Source organism: Zootoca vivipara, chromosome 10 (assembly GCF_963506605.1).
Source record: "Zootoca vivipara chromosome 10, rZooViv1.1, whole genome shotgun sequence".
NCBI classification, from domain to species: domain Eukaryota; kingdom Metazoa; phylum Chordata; class Lepidosauria; order Squamata; family Lacertidae; genus Zootoca; species Zootoca vivipara.
In genome coordinates this window covers 38815886-38834694 of record NC_083285.1, presented here as the reverse complement: position 1 = coordinate 38834694, position 18809 = coordinate 38815886, and the positions used below count along the sequence as shown (strand labels likewise).

General features: G+C 40.9%; 1 protein-coding gene across 6 annotated transcripts in view; it reads right to left on the bottom strand.

The window, feature by feature from the left end:
- The window catches only part of NR1H4 (nuclear receptor subfamily 1 group H member 4), a 34727-nt gene extending 25307 nt beyond the window's left edge, over nucleotides 1-9420 (bottom strand). Inside the window, exons 1-4 of one of the 6 annotated variants that reach the window (XM_035126997.2) lie at nucleotides 9296-9396; nucleotides 9030-9074; nucleotides 6423-6558; nucleotides 11-373 (exon numbers count right to left, since the gene is read on the bottom strand). In XM_035126997.2, the coding sequence (XP_034982888.1) occupies nucleotides 11-373; nucleotides 6423-6507 (448 nt within the window). In that variant the 5' untranslated portion in view covers nucleotides 6508-6558; nucleotides 9030-9074; nucleotides 9296-9396. The other 5 variants (XM_035126996.2, XM_035126999.2, XM_060279724.1 and 2 more) reach the window with 5 other exon arrangements.
- Between the last annotated feature and the right edge of the window lie 9389 nt (nucleotides 9421-18809).

The window sequence follows — 18809 nt, the reverse complement described above, 5'->3', positions numbered from 1 at the left end:
TTCATCCCACCTTTGCATCCTTCACAAGTCAGGGCATTATAATGGTACCCAGAGGCCTTGTCACCACAGACCACGCACAACTCCTCTCCTTTCGTTCGTCCCCCCGAAGGACCCATTCGAGTCTTCTTGGCTACAGGCATTCCCTCGAGGTCTGGCTCCTTTAGGGGAAAGTTATCAGAGGGTAGTTTTCTGAACTCATACATTATAGGTGAATACCATTCTTCAGGCTGTTGGGGATAGAAGCCAAGGCTGGAGTAATAAGGTGGTGAAGAAATGGGAGGCTGCACTGGAGAAAAGTGCACAGCGCTGTACTGTGAATAGGGTGACACATCGGAATCTTGCACTGGGGAAGTCATTGCCTCGGGAAGTAAACCTAGAAAACAACACAAAAAAACCCTTTTCTTTTATAAGGAACTTACTTCAACAGCTCTATTCCCTAAAAGAAACCCATAAATCACATTATGTTCATTATAATTTATTTCTGTTCTTTTGCTTCTTCTTCCTCAACCTGTATTTATGTTCAGTCAATGTGAATGAGACAAACAGCTTCCATGAATGGGTCCATGGCTGGGAACTGTAGCCTGTTAAGGGTGTAGTTATGTAGGAGGAAACAACAATTATTATTCTTTGGGGAGGAATGTGCTTTAAACGTATGGTGTCTGAGTGTATCTTTAAGCAATCAATATCCTGTACTTCCCGGATGTCCCTCTAAATTAGCCAAATTCTAAGCTATAATAAAGATTTCTGTTCTGTTCCACCTGATTCTTAAGATAGGCGGGATCTACACTGATCTGTAAAAACACTATTAGAGCCTATTAAAAACATTAGATAGTTCTCAGTGCAATTTTCTATTGCCGACAGATCGCTGCTCTGCAGCCGTCTCTGGTGTCACATTTTTATAATGCATTTTTAATGTTATAACTGACCAGTGTAGACTTGCCAGGAGCCAAAGCTACAGCATTCTGACATATAAACAAAAATATTATACTTTCAATACTTTCACATAAACTAACCTTTATGAAATCTGTTGATCAAATGTAGGTTGACAAGCAAATAATTTTTTGAACCATTTATTCACAAGCAATTCAAAATCAATATACACTTTTCAGAAGGATTATCATGTGTCTTGGTCCTAAGACTCAAAACCTAAAAGGCAGTTAAAATAAAATTCTATGGTTGCTTAGTCTGCAGTTAATACATGAACAGATATGGAATCACCCAAGAAATAAGAGATCAGAAGATTATAGTTAATTACCTTTAGAAGTGTAATGTTACATTTCAGTCTGAAACATTTGTGACACTATATTTGTCTGAAATTCTGGAATGTTATTGGGCATTTTAATCTGTTCTGTTAATAGATATTTTAGCACCCATGCATATCAAATATCACTATTGGTATTCAGGCAACCCTTTTGGTTTAATCATCACTTTATTCTTCTAAGCAATTCTGGGTTCATACCCAATAACCAGAATGTGGGTTATATTGCATCAGTTTTCCTCATTATAATGCAAGTGCTTCCACCTTGTTTTCTGATATTCCTTTCACAATGCAGTACTGGTTGTGTTATGGAATTGTGGCTTTCTGGCTGATATACTGGCATGTTGCATTAAATTTCATTCACAACAGCAGGCGTGCTGTGACACAACAACTAAGATCATTGGGTATGGGTAATATTGTATCTTCCCCACCCCTTCCGCTCATGATGCTTCTGTTCCTCTATGATTCCCCCATGAAAATGGCAGGAAAGATCTGTAGGCTACTAAATACCATTCCAAATTTTGTCATTTTACTCTCATGATTTTCTGGGTTAATGGGGCTGTAAACAGATTTTTTTTCCCGCAAGCAATTGACAAGGAAACAAACACTTCCACTAAATTTCCAGTAGTGGCTTGTACAGTGGTACCTCTGGTTAAGAACTCAATTCATTCCGGAGGTCCATTCTTAACCTGAAACTGTTCTTAACCTGAAGCACCACTTTAGTTAATGGGGCCTCCTGCTGCTGCTGTGCCGCCGGAGCACGTTTTCTGTTCTCATCCTGAAGCAAAGTTCTTAACCTGAGGTACTATTTCTGGGTTAGCGGAGTTTGTAACCTGAAGCGTTTGTAACCTGAAGCATACATCATGTGAAAGCTCAAATATAATGCAGAAATCAACAGAATAAAATGCAATGTGAATGCAGGCAGAATTGGAAGGTAGCTCAGATCACTTAGACCAACCTATGCTTACAGAAGTGCATACACACATAGATACAATTCTTTATAAAACACCCAGTAACAGTATTCTCGGAGCAACTTACAAGAAGTGTAAAAACAAAGTAAAAATGCATACAGTTTAATCTGATTTTATTGTTCTGAAAGCCACCTTGGGGGTCCTTCTAGAGAACAAGGTGGGATATAAATATTTTAAAATAAATACAAATTATGGAGCGGAAAATTGTCAGGAAATAAATACATTCTACTTACACATCCTCTGTACACACAAGCAAAAAAAAAAAGGTTCTGTGGTGGGGCAGACAAAGGCAGAGTATGCTTTACAAATGATCCACAGGCCAAAATCTAGCTAGCAAATACTGCTAGTTCCTGGTATTAATTAAAGTAATGCTGAACTAATCCTACAACAGACTTCTTGCATTCTTAAGCAAGGGTGCATATTCATAATAATTTAACACAGATTAGTTTCACCTAGTTACAGGAGAGCTGTAGTATGTACTTTTGCTTTACAGTGGTACCTCGGTTTATGAACACAATTGGTTCCGGAAGTCTGTTCATAAACTGAAGCGTTCATAAACTGAAGCTAACTTTCCCATTAAAAGTAATGGAAAGTGGATTAATCCGTTCCAGACAGGTCCGCGGAGTACTCAACCTGAAGCGTACTTAACCCGAAGCATGAGTGTAATTGGTTCTGGAAGTCTGTTTATAAACTGAAGCGTTCATAAACTGAAGCGAACTTTCCCACTGAAAGTAATGGAAAGTGAATTTATCCGTTCCAGATGGGTCAGCGGCGTTCGTAAACCGAAAATTCGTAAACCGAGGTGTTCATAAACCGAGGTTCCACTGTATATGTTTAACACACAGAGAACTGCTAGCATATAGAAACTCATTCATGGTAGTCTATCAAAAGAACAGAGCAAAAGAAACCAAAATACAACAACCCTATTAGGAAATAACATGCAAGGCAAGGAAAATGCATAACAAACTAAAGCAAAATGGGCTGTGCAAGTTAGTTAGTTTTGTTACATGACATAAAGATATCAGCTTCCTGAAAGCAACAGCGCAGGGAAACTTAGTTATACGGACTGACTCTTGGTCTACCACCTCAGTCTTATCTACATTGACTGACAGCTGCTTTCTAGGAAATCTGACAAGTGTCCCCCCCCCATTCCTACCTGGAGATGGCAGGGTTTGAACCTGGTACATTTCTAAGCAAAGCAGATGCTGTAGAACTTCTAAAATGTTGGGTCCTTCAGGTAACAAAGGTCAGTTTCTAGATACTGATTTATGTATAGCAAAAATGATGTTATCTAGTACAGTACCGTATTTAGAACAAGTCAGCTGGAAGAGCATCCTACCTTGAGGGGCTGTTAATCTGACCATTTAAAAGACAAATCTAGTTCCTTCATCCAGTATGGCTCTCTCCTGCTTCCTTAACTTCCCAAGTCTTTACTCACAAGTGAAAATAAAAACTTCCTCTAAGACCAGCCAAGGAAACACTAGGCCAGAGGTTATAAAGTTTACTGATTAACTTTATTGAGGAGCCAGTTTGAAAAAGTCTGAGAAAATTGCTATATAACATTTCCAGCATAATTTGTTAAAATCTGGAAAAGTTGATCTCAGAACATCAAAAAGAGTATGGATAATCCCATTAATTTGTACAACCATTCAGATTCACTTATTGGATTTTAAAAAAATTATGATCCAATATATGTTGCATGACTTTATGCAACACCTGTCTTACTGAAACAGCAGTCAGGTATTGTATAATTCACAATGGAAAGCCTATGTCAGCTCTTTATCCCCACGTCACTGAGGCCAGGGCAGCTGAAACTGCCACTGACAGCAGGGAGGAAGGAGGGCAAAGCCATCAGCTCCCCTCCCTTCCCCTACACACACACACACACACATTCTGACCACTATCTAACCAGTTGCCTGCAAAAAAATAACTAATGGACATATAACGAATGTTCTGCTCCTGAGGGAATGTAGGGGAATTGCTTCCAGATAGGGATTGCTCTATGTCTGTACATTGAAGACTAAAAAATGGTGGGAAAGGAAGGAAACACTGTACATATCTCAGACGGATAATGTTTTAAGCACATATCAAATTGCAAGTCAGATAATATGGAATGGTACTATTCTCCCCAGCAGAAAGATTGTTGAGCCAGAGTGTGAGCACTGGCATGTTAGGAGATCACGTCTAGGTCACCTGCTGGTCCTGGCTACTTTGGAATTGGTGAAAATTCACCCCTTTTCTCCTGTGTCATTTTATTTTCAACATTTAACTGTAATTTAATTGTTGATTTTTTTTCCCCGCCTTTGATCCTGCTGTCACTTTTGAGCCTGTGTATTATCTGTGCTATATAAAAAAAGCAAAAGCCAGATGTTGAATTTTCTGCCAGAAGCAGCTTGATAACAAGCAGTTAGCTAACCCGCCTTATTTTCTTCTTGTTTAATCATTTTTGACCTTTGAGAAATTGCATTTCTTTCTCTCTCAACACAACAAACAAAAGGATTCAATCTTTCTCACCCATCTCTGTAGCACCAAGAATATTGTAGGTTTTCAGGGGCTCTCCAAGTGCCAATGCACTGTTCACACTAGTGGGAAGTAATATTACTTGCTAAATAGAAAACTTGCTAAACCTACGCTTCTGCTTCATTTCAGAGAAGACAGACAAGCATTGGCCTCAGTTTGTATCACATGTAAAGCCAGTCATTCATAGAATGTGACTATGTTGAGGCAAGGCTTATCATGTCCTTGCTCAGGCCAGCCCAATATGTATGGCAGGCACCCCCAAACTCGGCCCTCCAGCTGTTTTGGGACTACAACTCCCATCATCATCAACAGGACCAGTGGTCAGGGATGATGGAAGTTGTAGTCCCAAAACAGCTGGAGGGCCGAGTTTGGGGAAGCCTGATGTATGGAGCATAAAAATCTAATTGCCACCCCCCTCATTACAAATATAGTAATAAAATTACAGAGCTTTCAATTTCCTGCCCTTTAATGGCACCCAAGCTTTGTTACTTGAAGCAGGTGGCTTACTCTACTCTATCTGAGGCAGCTGCCTTACACTATCATCATCAACAACAACAACAACAACATCATTAAAGTGCTTTACTCATAGAAATGATTCAAAGCAACTTTCACACACAATAGAAGTACAAAGGGACCTGCAGGAAAAGGTGATGGTGAAGGAGACATTAAGTGTCTTAGGAGGCAGTGGGAGAAGAGCCTAAAATAATTTTACATTATAAAGTTAGTAGTACTGTTACATTTTGTTGCTCCTTTAAAAATTAAAAAGCCTTCTGTAATATTTGTGCCAGGGAGCAACAACGCTTCTGAAAGTAAAAACAAAACAGCAAAAGAATGCACAAATTTAGCAATATGTATTCTGATAAAATCCAGCAGCTGCTCATTAAAATCCCAGGTTTGCCACAGGGTTTGTAGGGGAACACACTCAAATTGCATATGGCTCTTAAATATAATGATGGGGAGGGAGGCACTGCAAGACCTTCACATGAACACAAAAATACAACAAGGTACAATCAAGTTGGTGGAAAAAATCCAAGGCATTTAATGAAAACGTATTTGATCATTGTCTTTCTCCTATAGTAATGCAATGGAAATCTTGTAGCACCTTAATGACTAACACATTTAGTGTGGCACAAGTGTTTGTCACCTACAGCCCACTTGTCAAATGCATCCTGCTATAAGACATAATCATGGTTGCTGCAACAAATTAAACAGCTGCCCCTCTGGAAGTCTTATACTTATGAGTATAGGACTCTCTCTTTTGCTTTCAATTGTTAGATTTGCTTTATTAGCAACAACAGCAACAGATCTATCATAGCTGACCTTTCAGTTCAGAATGGTGTATACTCTTTGGTGTTTGACAGGAGTGTTTCCTAGCCCTACCTTGAGATGATGGGGAACGAACCTAGGAGCTTTTGCATGCAGATTATGCACTCTGTGGCTGATCTACAGTCCTTTCTTTGCCATTATATTCTGATTTCATTATGCCATTTATAATTTTTCAGTGTTGTGTTACAAATCATAACACAAAAATGTATTGTAAGAAATTAGCAAAGCAGAGTACTTTCAACAACAAAAATCACATGTAGCTCAAAGGAGTTTATCTGAAATTGGCAGCATTACTCCGTTCTATGAACTGAATTAGCATTTTGCTTGTAATATATATTTTTATTTACCAAATAAATGAGGAGCTTCGGAAAGAGAAAATCCATCTGCTGAAGGTAGGTGGGGATGCCCAATTAGGTTCATCTCTGATGCCATAGACTTTAATAGGCTGAGTTGCAGCAAATTAAACTGAGTGTTGAAGGAAACCTGAAAAACATAAAGAAAAACAAAATGCTACATCTGTGTGCAACAGTGGTCATTCTAAAGGGCCTGTCCAAATTTTCGGAAACATTCCAGGTGGAACATGTCCACAGATGCAGTTGTCTGGAGGGAGTAATGTGTGATTATTTCCATGTGGAGAGGCCTGTTTCTTAATTGTTATTCATGTGAGCAGAGCAGCCTTTTTTTTTGAGCTGGCACACCAAGAAAGGCCACTATCAACTTGAAATGGTCACACATTCCCATGATGCATCTGAACTATTTTTACATATGTAAATCCATGGGTGGGAGGGAGGGAGAGAGAAAGAGAGAGAAAATACTATGGGGCAGTATTCTAATCTAATAGTTGCTGTAGTGCATGAACCAGACCAGGATTGTATATTTTCCCTTGCTCTGTTGTACGTTTCACAATATAATTATCATGATAATTGTCAACATGTTGGGATTTCCAGCTGTTAATCGTAATCAGTGAGTTGTTTATGCTAGATAGGAGAAAAAGTAGAATGAGTCACTTGCTAGAATTAGGGGGGAGGTGTTCTAAATGAAACACCAGGCTCCCTAATTAAAATACAGTTGAGGTTATCCATGCATGGATAAAATAAACAATTTATTTTAAAACATCAAATGTGTTTGCTGAATGTCACATGTACTACATACCAATGGGACCTCTTATGGCTGGAAAACAAGCTGTCGGATTAAATTTATGAGAAGCACCATCACACAATTCCCTTAGATGTCCTAGCACAACATACTAGCTTCCTGTCCAACACCTATGAAAATACTCTAGGATTCTACGCTGTGGAGTTATGAACTGGAATATGAGAGAAATCTTCTGCGTTCCTGCAGAAGGAGTAAGTCCTTCATGGCATGACACCTAACAGAAGAGAACAGGAACAACCATTTTATGATGAGGACTCTGCCTCTGGCAGCTAATTTTGGGCATCATTTAAGGGCTGCAAATTGTTATTTAATTGTATTTTTACTGCCTAGCACCAGGGGGGGGGGGCTTTTGAGATGTTTGCCAGGCCTTGGGTACTATGCACTACAATTTGGGGCACCATTACCTGCTCCACCTAAGGCAACAAAATATATTGGTCCAGACCCTGAAGAGAGGATAAGTTCTCAGTTTGTCTCAATAATGTTAACTAGAGGATAAAGCTGTAAAGAGATTGGGTCTCTCAGACTATTTCTACACCCAATTACACCTCTTCTTTTGCTGAATGTCAACTACTGTATATGTCAAGGTGCAAGTGGACTGGAGATCCAGCTAGCAGACCAGTGTGATTGCTGCTGAGATCAGCGATGGCCTAGAGATTTCTGCATCTGAAATATTATGAATATTCAGAGGAAGTAAAAGGGTGCAATTAATTTAAACCTAAACTTAAAGCTTCTTATTAAAGAAAAAACAAAAGACAAAGTGATTAGAATTCAATCAAGTCATTCAGTTCCCAATTCTATTAAAGTATAATTTTCATCGGTCACTGATGTTTAGTGATTCATATTTTATTGAAGGATTATAGCAATGAGAACTCAATCCAGCTTTGCCAGTAACTGTAATGCTTGATGAAATTCTTAATTAGCCAGTTACTTTAATGCTTATTTTGTATTGTTTTAAAGGTGTTTTATGTTTTATCATAGTACACTGCCCTGATGTTTTATGATATGACAGAATATAAATACTTTTATAAATAAATAAATAAATAGAAACAGAATTTAATCGAGTGTGCATAGTATATAGTACATGTCAGTAGCATCAGATTCTTGGCTGGGAAATTTAGATGCCACAGTAATACTAACAATACATTATTCCTCCATAGTTTTTAGGAAAAAAATAGTACTTTGGTAGATCAGTACATTTTACTGACTGTTATAAAAGAGATAGGAAACATGGATCTACGTGCTTGTTATCTTTAACTGTAATTGAAAAAGTAATTATGATAAGCCAGTCAGAAAGTTTGGTATTTGTAAACTTTCAATTTCCATTATAATACTTATTTAATCAATATTTCTCCATGCTTTAATCTGACAATAGGGAAATAACAGTTGATCGCTACGGCTGACATGGGCTGAAATGATAAAAGTGAGGTTCCAGTAAATGCTATGCTCACTCACCTTGCTACATTCATTCCCACCAAAGTACTAACTTCTGAAGAGAGTGCTTATTATGAGACACCACATTATAGAAACTAACAGCAAATCCTAACAATGTTTAGTCAAAAGTGCTATTTAATTCAATGGCGCTTACTCCCTGGTAGGTGGGCTTAGGACTGCAGCCTAAGCTTCTTGGTTATTTGTTTTTTGAGATCTTCATTAAATGAAGCACACAAATTCCTGCACTTGTTTTAAAAAAAAACGACATGATGAATTTATTTAATTATAAAATTTCATGTTCAGTTTTAAATAGAAAATAATCCCCAAACTGGGTACAATACCAATAAAACACAACAAAATTTACACACCTTTATAACAGTGTTTTCAAATGTTCCAAGCCAACTTGAATCCAACTTGGGAGAAAGGCAAGATATAAATAAAATAATAAATAATAGTATCAAAAACAAACTATCGATGAAAATCAATAAAGCAACAGAGAAGAAATAAATAAGTAAAAAAACATAGAAGAGTCACAAACAGTTGTATGTAACATATCAGAGAAATGATGCACTTATGACAGTATTATCCCCAAAACATTATCCACTAAAATTAACAACTAAAAGTAGTAACTTACACTTGGTGTCTTCCTGAAGTCAACCAAGTAGAGGCACACTGTGCACTCAGTCGTTCTGCATTCAGCTCAGAATCCTAATGATTTTCAAAGCAAGAACATTTTTGTGTTGCTTTTCTCACTTTTGCAGAAGGCTTCAGTGATAACAGGCTGGCTTTAGGTTTAGTCCTCTTTTCATTGGCTCAGTGCTGTCTTGGACAAAGATTACTCATTAACAGTTCTTTCTTTGCTGAACTATCTAAACAGACTTGAAGTATTGGAACTTTATAAAAACTAGAGGGAGCAAATCCTGGGTAGGAGATATGTCTCTTGGGATAGCAATTAAAAACCCTATTGCTAAGTATCAACTTGCATGAGACCTTTATTGTATGGACCCAAGACAAAGTGAAGTTGCAGGTACTGAAAGAAAGCAGAGACCTTTCGGATTTCACAGCTTCAGTCAAGTGTACCAGCTTGGCCCAACAACCGTGGGTGCCTGGGCAGCATGCATGGCACTGGCAGGGAAATTTGTGGGTGCCCAGCCCCTTCATGGGGAATTTTGTAGGTGCTCAGGCACCAGGACCCCAGGGAGTTGGCATCTATGACTTCAGTTATGGACTTTTAACACTAGTCTTAACCTTCTGAAAACATAAATCACACTATTGCTGAAAACAGAGACTGAACAGAGGTCAGATTACAACTAAATATGATAATTACAACTAAATATGATAATTGTCACTTCATATTTATATTTGTCTAACCAAATATCCCCCCCCCCCGGTGACAAATTGTGACTTTTGTCTTGGAAATCTCACTTTCAAGTCTCACATCAGAGAGAAGATAGGTAATAAAAGACAACAGAATGAGGTTGCAATGCTAACCCCACTTCCTTGGGAGTAAGCCCCACGGAATCCAGTGGGAATTACTTATGAGTAAACTTGCCTAGGGGTGTGCAGCTTTGTAACCGCCCTGTAAGGCCTGAGGCCTCCTGGCCTACCTGAATGCTTAAGCCTAGCAGCCAGGATTGGACCTCTTCCTCCACCCAAGTGTTTCGTAGGTGGGAATTTCCACTTCTATGCCATGTCCTGCCCAATCCATGTGGTGTACCATCTTGGTTCTTCAGCAGGTCAGCGGAATGGGTTGCGTGAGACTTCCATGGGTCACTTTTTGAGTCACAGGACAGTCCTGTAGAAACAGCTTTCCGAATGACAGACAAAATGTCTTAAAATGCCCATAGGAAATTAGACTTTCTCCAGTTCAAGCCTGTTTACACACGGGGGATTTACTGAGGAGGAGCCTGGCTTTGCTTATCACTTGTTTACAGGCAGCTGCACAATATAATACACAAGATATTCTCCTCTGGTTCCCCCCCTGTTCAGCTTCTGCCGTCTTGTTTTGTTAATACCTCAGAAATTCAATTTTTTAATTTAAGGGAACAAATGTGCACTTTCTCCAGGTGTAGGCAATCCATTTCCTGGCTAATCTGGTCAGATTATGGCCTGTCTAGGGCCATTTCTCTAGCCTGTGTCGAAACATTTCCTTCTCTATGGTTTGTCTGTCCTTTCTAGGAACTAATTGTATAACTTTAACCCTTCCTTTGCCCAAAGGCCTTGCCTTTATATCTGTTTTGCTTTTCTCTCCCTAAAACGGAGCAGGGAGGGACTATTTAACCCTTTCCCCTCACAATAGCCCCAGTGTAAATACGGTAAGTAATTCTGATAAAGGGGATACTTTGCTGTTTACCTATGATCACATTACATGGTGGCCATGCAGTTAAATTTTTTTTTAAAAGGACCTTTTGGACGTTCATCATGAAGCACTGTGCTATGCCTAGAGACATTGTGTATACTGCATGTACAAATACTAGTGTAATGCCAAGATAGCAATGCTCATAAAGGGTACGCTGAGGATCATCTAGGCCAACCCCCTGCAATGCAGGAATATGCAGCTAGGGGGATTGAACCTGCAACCTTTGCATTATCAGCACCACACTCTAGCCAACTGAGCTGTCCAGCACATTAAATGTATAGTCATAGTCCAGTGAAATGAAGGAGGTCATACTAGGCATGGGTAAAAATCAATATGGGGGTGGGGGTGGGCTGGATGGGGGTGAGGAGATCACAGGTAGTTTAACCCTTCCAGCCTGCTGTGGCTGCAAGAGAAATCCCCTTTCCCAAATCCGGTATTTGTACTGAGAGGGAAGCATCCATTGGATCAAAAGCCGAAACAAATATGCACACAAATGTGCAATACGTTTTTTTCTTGGTCCTGCTTCTTCTCATTTCTAAGATACCGTGTGGGTCTTTTAACATTGTACATAACAGTTCCTATTATGCTCTGTCCTTCCCTTTCTCATAATATTGTTTTGGGGTCTATATTTAGTTTCTTCATTGCTATGGATCCCATTATACTTTTCCTTTATTCATATTTTTACTTTGCCTGTTATATCTGCAACTGTTCGAGGTCTCTAGATAGTATTCAATGCTAGTCCTACTAAGAATAGATCCACTGAAGTTAATAAGTGTGACTAACTTAGGTTCATTTATTTCAGTGAGTCTACTCAGAGTAAAGGTAAAGATACCCCTGACCGTTAGGTCCAGTCGCGGACGACTCTGGGGTTGTGCACTCATCTCGCTCTATAGGCCGAGGGAGCCGGCATTTGTCCGCAGACAGCTTCCAGGTCATGTGGCCAGTATGACTAAGCCACTTCTGGTGAACCAGAGCAGCGCACAGAAACACTGTTTACCTTCCCGCCGGAGTGGTACCTATGGTATTTATCTGCTTGCACTTTGACATGCTTTCAAACTGCTAGGTGGGCAGGAGCTGGGACCGAACAACGGGAGCTCACCCCTTTGCTGGGATTCAAACCGCCGACCTTCCGATCGGCAAACCCTAGGCTCTGTGGTTTAGACCACAGTACCACCCACATCCCCTACTCAGAGTAGACTCACTGAATTTCCCAATGCTATAAACATGACCAAATTGGAACCAAAAATTTATACAAAGAATTGTTAATTAAATATGACAGTGGTAGCCTGGAAATATGCACTGAAATGGGTGTGCACGGATAATTATGTTGAGTGGTAATTAGTGACTAGGCTATTGTGGGCAGAACATTTTGTGTTTTTGAAAAAGCGATGCAACAAAAATCTCTTAAAGACTGTACTGTATATATGCTTATTTTATCAGTTTAATCATTGACTACATGTTGCTTCATCTCTCCGGTACTTAGGCTTTTAAAGTCAACAGATAATAATGTGAAATAAATAAAACCTTTGTCACCCACTGCTACATAAGATGTTACGTAACTATCCTAAAAATGAGAAACCTTTGGACAGACTGCCAGTAATGCACACTGTATTAGAAAGAATTGAGTCAACTCTGATCTGAAAAGGTATTGCTAATTCCAGGAATTAATCACATATTTAAACCTCTTCTACAAAGGACATGTTTCATGCCATGTCATGTCATGTCATTCTTCTCTGTTCTACCCAGGACCTTCCATGACTTCTTTCAATTTTGAAGGATAATGCTGCCTTCTTTGTTTCTTCCTGTGTTGTTCTAATTAATTTCAGTTTTATGCCTGTTGTATATTGCCTTGCTATCTCTGCTTGCATTTTACTTGGGGTACTCCAGCCTTGGTTGTATGTAATCCTTTCCTTCATGTGTTGCTTCACAATGCACTTCTGCACATAACTGCTAATTAACTCATGGAATTCCCTGCTGGAAGATGTAGTGATGACGACTAGGTTGGATAGCTTTTAAAAATGGTTGCATTTCAGTGTGCTGTAGCCAGTATGGCAGAGCTTTCCAAACGGTGTGCCGCGACACATTAGTGTGTCGGCTGCAATATGAAGGTGTGTTGTGCAAATGCTCCCAGCGCTCCTCCCAGAGCTGGAAAGGGGTTAGTTTAACCTACAGTTTGCTAGTAAAACTGAAATATTGTGTTGCACGAAAAAATGCATGTCTAAAAGGTGTATCACCAACTTGAAAAGTTTGGAAAGCTCTGCTGTGTGGTGTATTATTATTATTATTTACAGTGGTACCTCGGGTTAAGAACTTAATTCGTTCTGGAGGTCCGTTCTTAACCTGAAATTGTTCTTAACTTGAGGTACCACTTTAGCTAATGGGGCCTCACGCTGCCGCTGTGCCACCGCCGCACAATTTCTGTTCTCATCCTGAAGCAAAGTTCTTAACTCAAGGTACTATTTCTGGGTTAGCGGAGTCTGTAACCTGAAGCGTCTGTAACCTGTAGTGTCTGTAACCCGAGGTACCACTGTATTAAAATTCTATACCGCCCTTCATCCGTAGATCACAGGTTGGTTTACAATATAAAAACACAAAAATACACACTATAATAACAGACAAAAACAATGCTCCCCCCTCCCCAATTAAAAGGACCTAGATTGTTTAATTAGCCAGAGGCCTAGGAGAAGAGGAATTTTTTTGCCTGGCACCTCAAGATATTAACAAAGGCAACAGGCAAGCCTCTTGAGCAGATCATTCCACAATTGGGGAGCCACCACAGAAATGGCCCACTGTCATGTTGTCATCCTCCAGACTTCTCTTGGAAGGGGCTTACGAAGCAGGGCATCAGCTGATGGTTGCAGGTGTAGTGGTTAGAAAGTCAGACTCGGGTTCAAATTCCCACTCAGTCATGAAGCTCACTAGGGTCACCTTGAAACAGGTACTACGTACCTCTCCTTCTACCCTCCCTCACAGGGTTGTTGTTAGGAGAAAATGTGGAATATATATGTAAGTATAATTTTTAAAAATTCTTCTTAAAAAGACAGTATCCCTGTTACTTAGGAGCAAAGAACAGGACAGAATGCTTGCTTCCCAACTAGTGTGTCAGTTCCCAAAGGCTTCTGGGTAGCAATACAGTAACTGGAAACTGCATGCTTAACTACGATGCCTAACTGTTCTGAGGTTTTTTTTGTTTCTGTTTTTTTACAGTCAAGCTGTATATAAATTTTATGAAAGAAATGAAATAACTAACTAACTAGATGGGCTTTGCTTTGATTCTGCTGGGTCATTTTTGCGTTGTTTCATTTATAATTTTTATTGCCACCCAGAGAGGCTGGGGCAACCCAATCAGATGGGCGGGTTACATTTATTTATTTATTTATTTATTTATTATTTCCATCTTTCTTCCTCATACATTGATTTCATTCATCCAAGCTGTACAAATATTCATATGATTTAAAATGATAGCATTGCAGAAAAAGGCCACCTTTCTTTCATCTCTAGATTCTGCAAATCTATATATATATAAATGTAAAAAGGGCATGTGGGTTTGTGTCCACTTTTCACCGAAACCGCTTGACTGATTGCGTTCAAATTTTGACACGATGTCCCAAGCAAATGTCCGAAGGTTCTTATAAAGTTTGCTAAGACAGATGTCACACCTGTGGCAGGTAAAATACCAAAAACCCCATATTTCAAAACACACCACTCAGATGAAAGTGCATGCTGGGAAAAGAACTAGGTTGCAAACCAGGGCCCTCTAGCGGCAGCTACACTGGTACTACACCTATAAAACCTTCCCTCTCAACAGCACCTCGGCTCCCGTTTACATACTAGGCTGAAACCTTTACAGACTAGGCCGAATGTAGATACTGATTCACCTGGGTGGGGGTTTGGGGAGGAGGCTCAGGACACGGTGGGACCACTCACAGGGATGAACTGGGGGTGGGGGAAGAAGGGGGTGTGATACGTCATGGGTCAGGACTGGGAGGGGAGAATCACAGGGATAAGCCGAGGGGAGAGGGGCCGGGTAGGGGGAATCACAGGGATACGCCTGTCTAAACAGAACACGTGTAAAACAGGGGGACTCTGAAAGTAAGGGGAGTCTGAAGGGGGACTCTTAGCCTCCATTTAACAGACTGAGCCACAGCAACGCATGGCAAGGATAGCTAGTACTGTATATATTTCTATCCCAGCTGATTATTATAAGAATTTTGAAATGTTAGGGATTTGCTCACTGAGTTTGATTGTTTCCCTTTTTTCCCCTTTCCCTTTTTCCTTTCCTTTCCTTTCTATTTGGACTGTAAGTCTGAGGTCAGGGATTGTGCAGCGGCGTTGCTAGCCTTCTGGCTGCCCAGGGCGGCAAACCTGAAGGCACCCCACCAGGGGGCGGGGGGCCCGTCGCGCACATGCTTCACGTGTCACGATGCATGCATCATGACGCACAACGCATGCACACACAGGATGCCTACGACACGCAACGCGGCAAACCCCGCGAGCAAGCTGCAGAGTGAGGCAGTCTCGCTCGCAACGGGGCTTAAGTCCTCGATGGCAGCGGCTTCGTCGCACAGCGACAGCCGCCGGAGGTGGTCAGCCCCGTCCAGCCCCATCCAGCCTGCTGCCCGGGGCAGCACACCCCCACCACCCCCATCTTAATACGCCACTGAGATTGTGTTATTTTTATTTATATGTAAACTGCTCTGGGAGCCTTTTCAGGTGAAAAGCATCTCACTCCTTGCTCCTCCGCAGAAGACTTTCCCTCTGCTGCTCTGTTTTCTGCCTTACCACAAGAGATGAGGTAGAAACACATTCAGGAGGAAGTTGGAGGCCATCAGCAATCGTGGTTCAGGTGCCTTTCATAATATTCTGACTTTTCACTTACTGACTGATCACCAAGGCCAGACACTTCAGGCAGCAGATTCTGCGTGTCATAAAAGGTCAGCAAAGTGTTAGTTACTCAATTGATTATTGCTGTGTGTTTTTTACTAACAGAGAGGAAGAGAAGTGCTTGTGGGATTTACTACCTCAAATAGCAAAATAACTTGGCTGGCCTTGCATACTACATAATATAACTTGGAGAAGAGGGTTGCCATTTATGGTTCTGATTCAGGCAGCAAAAAGTCTTGGGCCAAGCCTGTTGATAAACCCTGATAAAATTTCCTAATCAAAGCATGTCTCACATTCACAGTGCAGCTTTATTAAGGCACATATAACAATAAACCTAATATTGCTATCAGTCATTGTGCAGTGATAAGTAAGTGTCAGTACTTTAGATTGCCCAACTGATAAAAAGCATTCCTGTTAGCATTTACTACGAGACTTGTCATTAAGCAATCAACCTTTTAAGATCAAATACATTTTGCACTCCTCACTCACTCTAGACATTTTAGTGGGATGATCAAATTTATTGCTCACATTTAAGGAGATCTGAGGGGCAATAACAGCCTAGCCTACCTCACAGTGCTGTTGTGACGGGGAATTTAGATTAACCTAGATTAATTAATTAATTTAGATTAGCCTAGGTATGCCACTTTGGGCTCATTTGAGGGAGGGTGTAATATAATTACAAAATAAAAGTAATGGGGACCCCACAAAAATCATAGTGGGGTGTGAATTCAGAGGGGATAGGAGAGTCTAGCTTCCCTTTCCTCAGAAACACCTGTTGGGGAGAAAGATTGCAGCTCCTTGTGTTGGTGGCACCTGCTTTTCTCAGCTAACACAACTCCTCATCCCTCCTCCTTTGTGCTGCCCTTCGCCCCCAGTGATGTTTCATAGCCAGTTTGAGGGGAAGGGGAAGTTATTCATGGCCAGAGTTAGTTTGAGAAGGAGAAGAGGTCATTTTGACTCCCAAATATGTCACCTGCTATTTACCTCCTCTGCTTCCATGTCCCTGTTTTTGGTTCCTAGTACATCTGCATGGACATGACTTGGATAGAAATAGATAACCATGCCACTTTTGGATTGGTGCACATCATCAGCCCAGTTCCATAGCTCTTGGCACTCCACTACCAGAACAATGGCGGCAGCCTAGTGAAGCGGCTCATACGGTTGGGTCATAAATCTACCATCAGCACCTGAAACTAACAATCCATGTGACCTTGACTTTTTCCCAGTAAAGAAACAAACACTTACTGTATGTGATCCATAAATGAAAGACAGAGCAAGTTTCAGAGTCTACTACTCATAAAATAACAGGTAGAGAGACTTCCGGTCTGTCGCGGCGGAGAGAAGGACGCAGGGACTTCGCGTGCCGAAGTCCCTGGCCTCGCGGAGGGGGGGGAAGTCCGCAGAGCGAGCGGACTCCCCGTAAAAGCACCGGGTAGAGAGTCCCGGTGACTCACGCGCCCAGCGGCTGCTCCGTTTTGCAGATCCCCCGCTGCCCAAGAGCTCAGTAGAGCGATCGAGAGCCGGCGGGGTGGAACCGCGGGAGCCATTTTGGGCTATATCTTACCTCCGAGAAGCGAAGCTCCGAATCCTGACCCGGCAAGCGGCGGATTCTTCCGAATAAAATTAAAGGTTTCCATGAAGTAAGTGGAATTTTGATTTGGACTTTAAATTTATTAATTGGAAAAATAGGAGAGACTTTAAAGAAACGGAAGTCGGTCTCTTCCTAATGGAAAACTGGGAGGCGCTTTAAATAAACCTAAGCCGAACGACGAAAAAGTATTTGGGATTGTGGACCCGAGAGGAAAAAAGATCTTTTCGAACCATCTCAGCTCCCGAGTCCGGCACCCCTTGAGGTACAGCATTATTAAGGGGAAGAGCGCTTTGACAAATTGTTAAAAGACCGGGTGGATTTATTGCATTGCTGTGAACAGTAAAAATTGATTGAAAACGTGGTAGAACTATTTAAATTGGAATTAAGAATGGATTTGTGATTGAGTTAAAGAACAAAGGAAAAGAACAGCCAAAATGGAGTCGATCGTCTGAGGAAGGAATTTTCCAGCACCCTTTGTTCCCTACCTCCTGTTTGTCTGTGGTTAAGAGAAGTATGAAAACAAAGTACTCTCGAGCCTTCCAAGAGGCTGTGCTGAACTATCTACAAACATGGGAGGACATTTACAAGGAACGGCAACATCCCAATTTACCATCAGTTGAGGTTGAAGTCCAAGTTCAGGACTTAGAGGATAATTTGGATTTGGAGACTGCTGAGTCTGAGACTGTGTGTGAGGAGAAACAACTTGATGAAAGTATTAAAGAGGACTTGGACTATAACAAATATGTTTGGGATGAAGCAAAGCATGGATTTCAAAAGGAAGAAAAACAAGCAGAGCAAGAAATTGAGAAGCAAAGGAATTTAAAGATCAATGGAATTGAAGATCCTGGAGGGGTTAAAATGTGGGGTGGTGTTTTTGAGGGATGGGAAGGACAGGGACAGGGGGGGGGCAAAGGCCTGGAGATGGATTTGGGAAAGAATGGGTGTGGGGTGAAAATTTTAGTTAAAAGGTTTTGTCTTGGCTTTTGAAAGACGGTTTTCGAAATCTTGGCTTGTTAACGGAAATGCTGATCCAATTGGGGGGAAAGACTTAGGGAGAGGAGATGGAGTGTAAAAAAGAAAGAAAAAAAGCTGTGTTTTCTTGAGGGAGTTATAAGAATGGCCTAGGAAAGAATTTTTAGGTTGATGCAAATTTTTGTAAGTTAAGATAGGTGTTTAGGCAGAAAGCTGCCTACTCTCCTCTCCTTACTCTGAGATACTCAGTGGCAGGGGGTACTCAGAGGGGTGAGGAGGGGATTTAATGGAACCTTGGAAATACTGTGCCCTACAGGTTCCTCTTGTGGCAGGAGGGGGCCT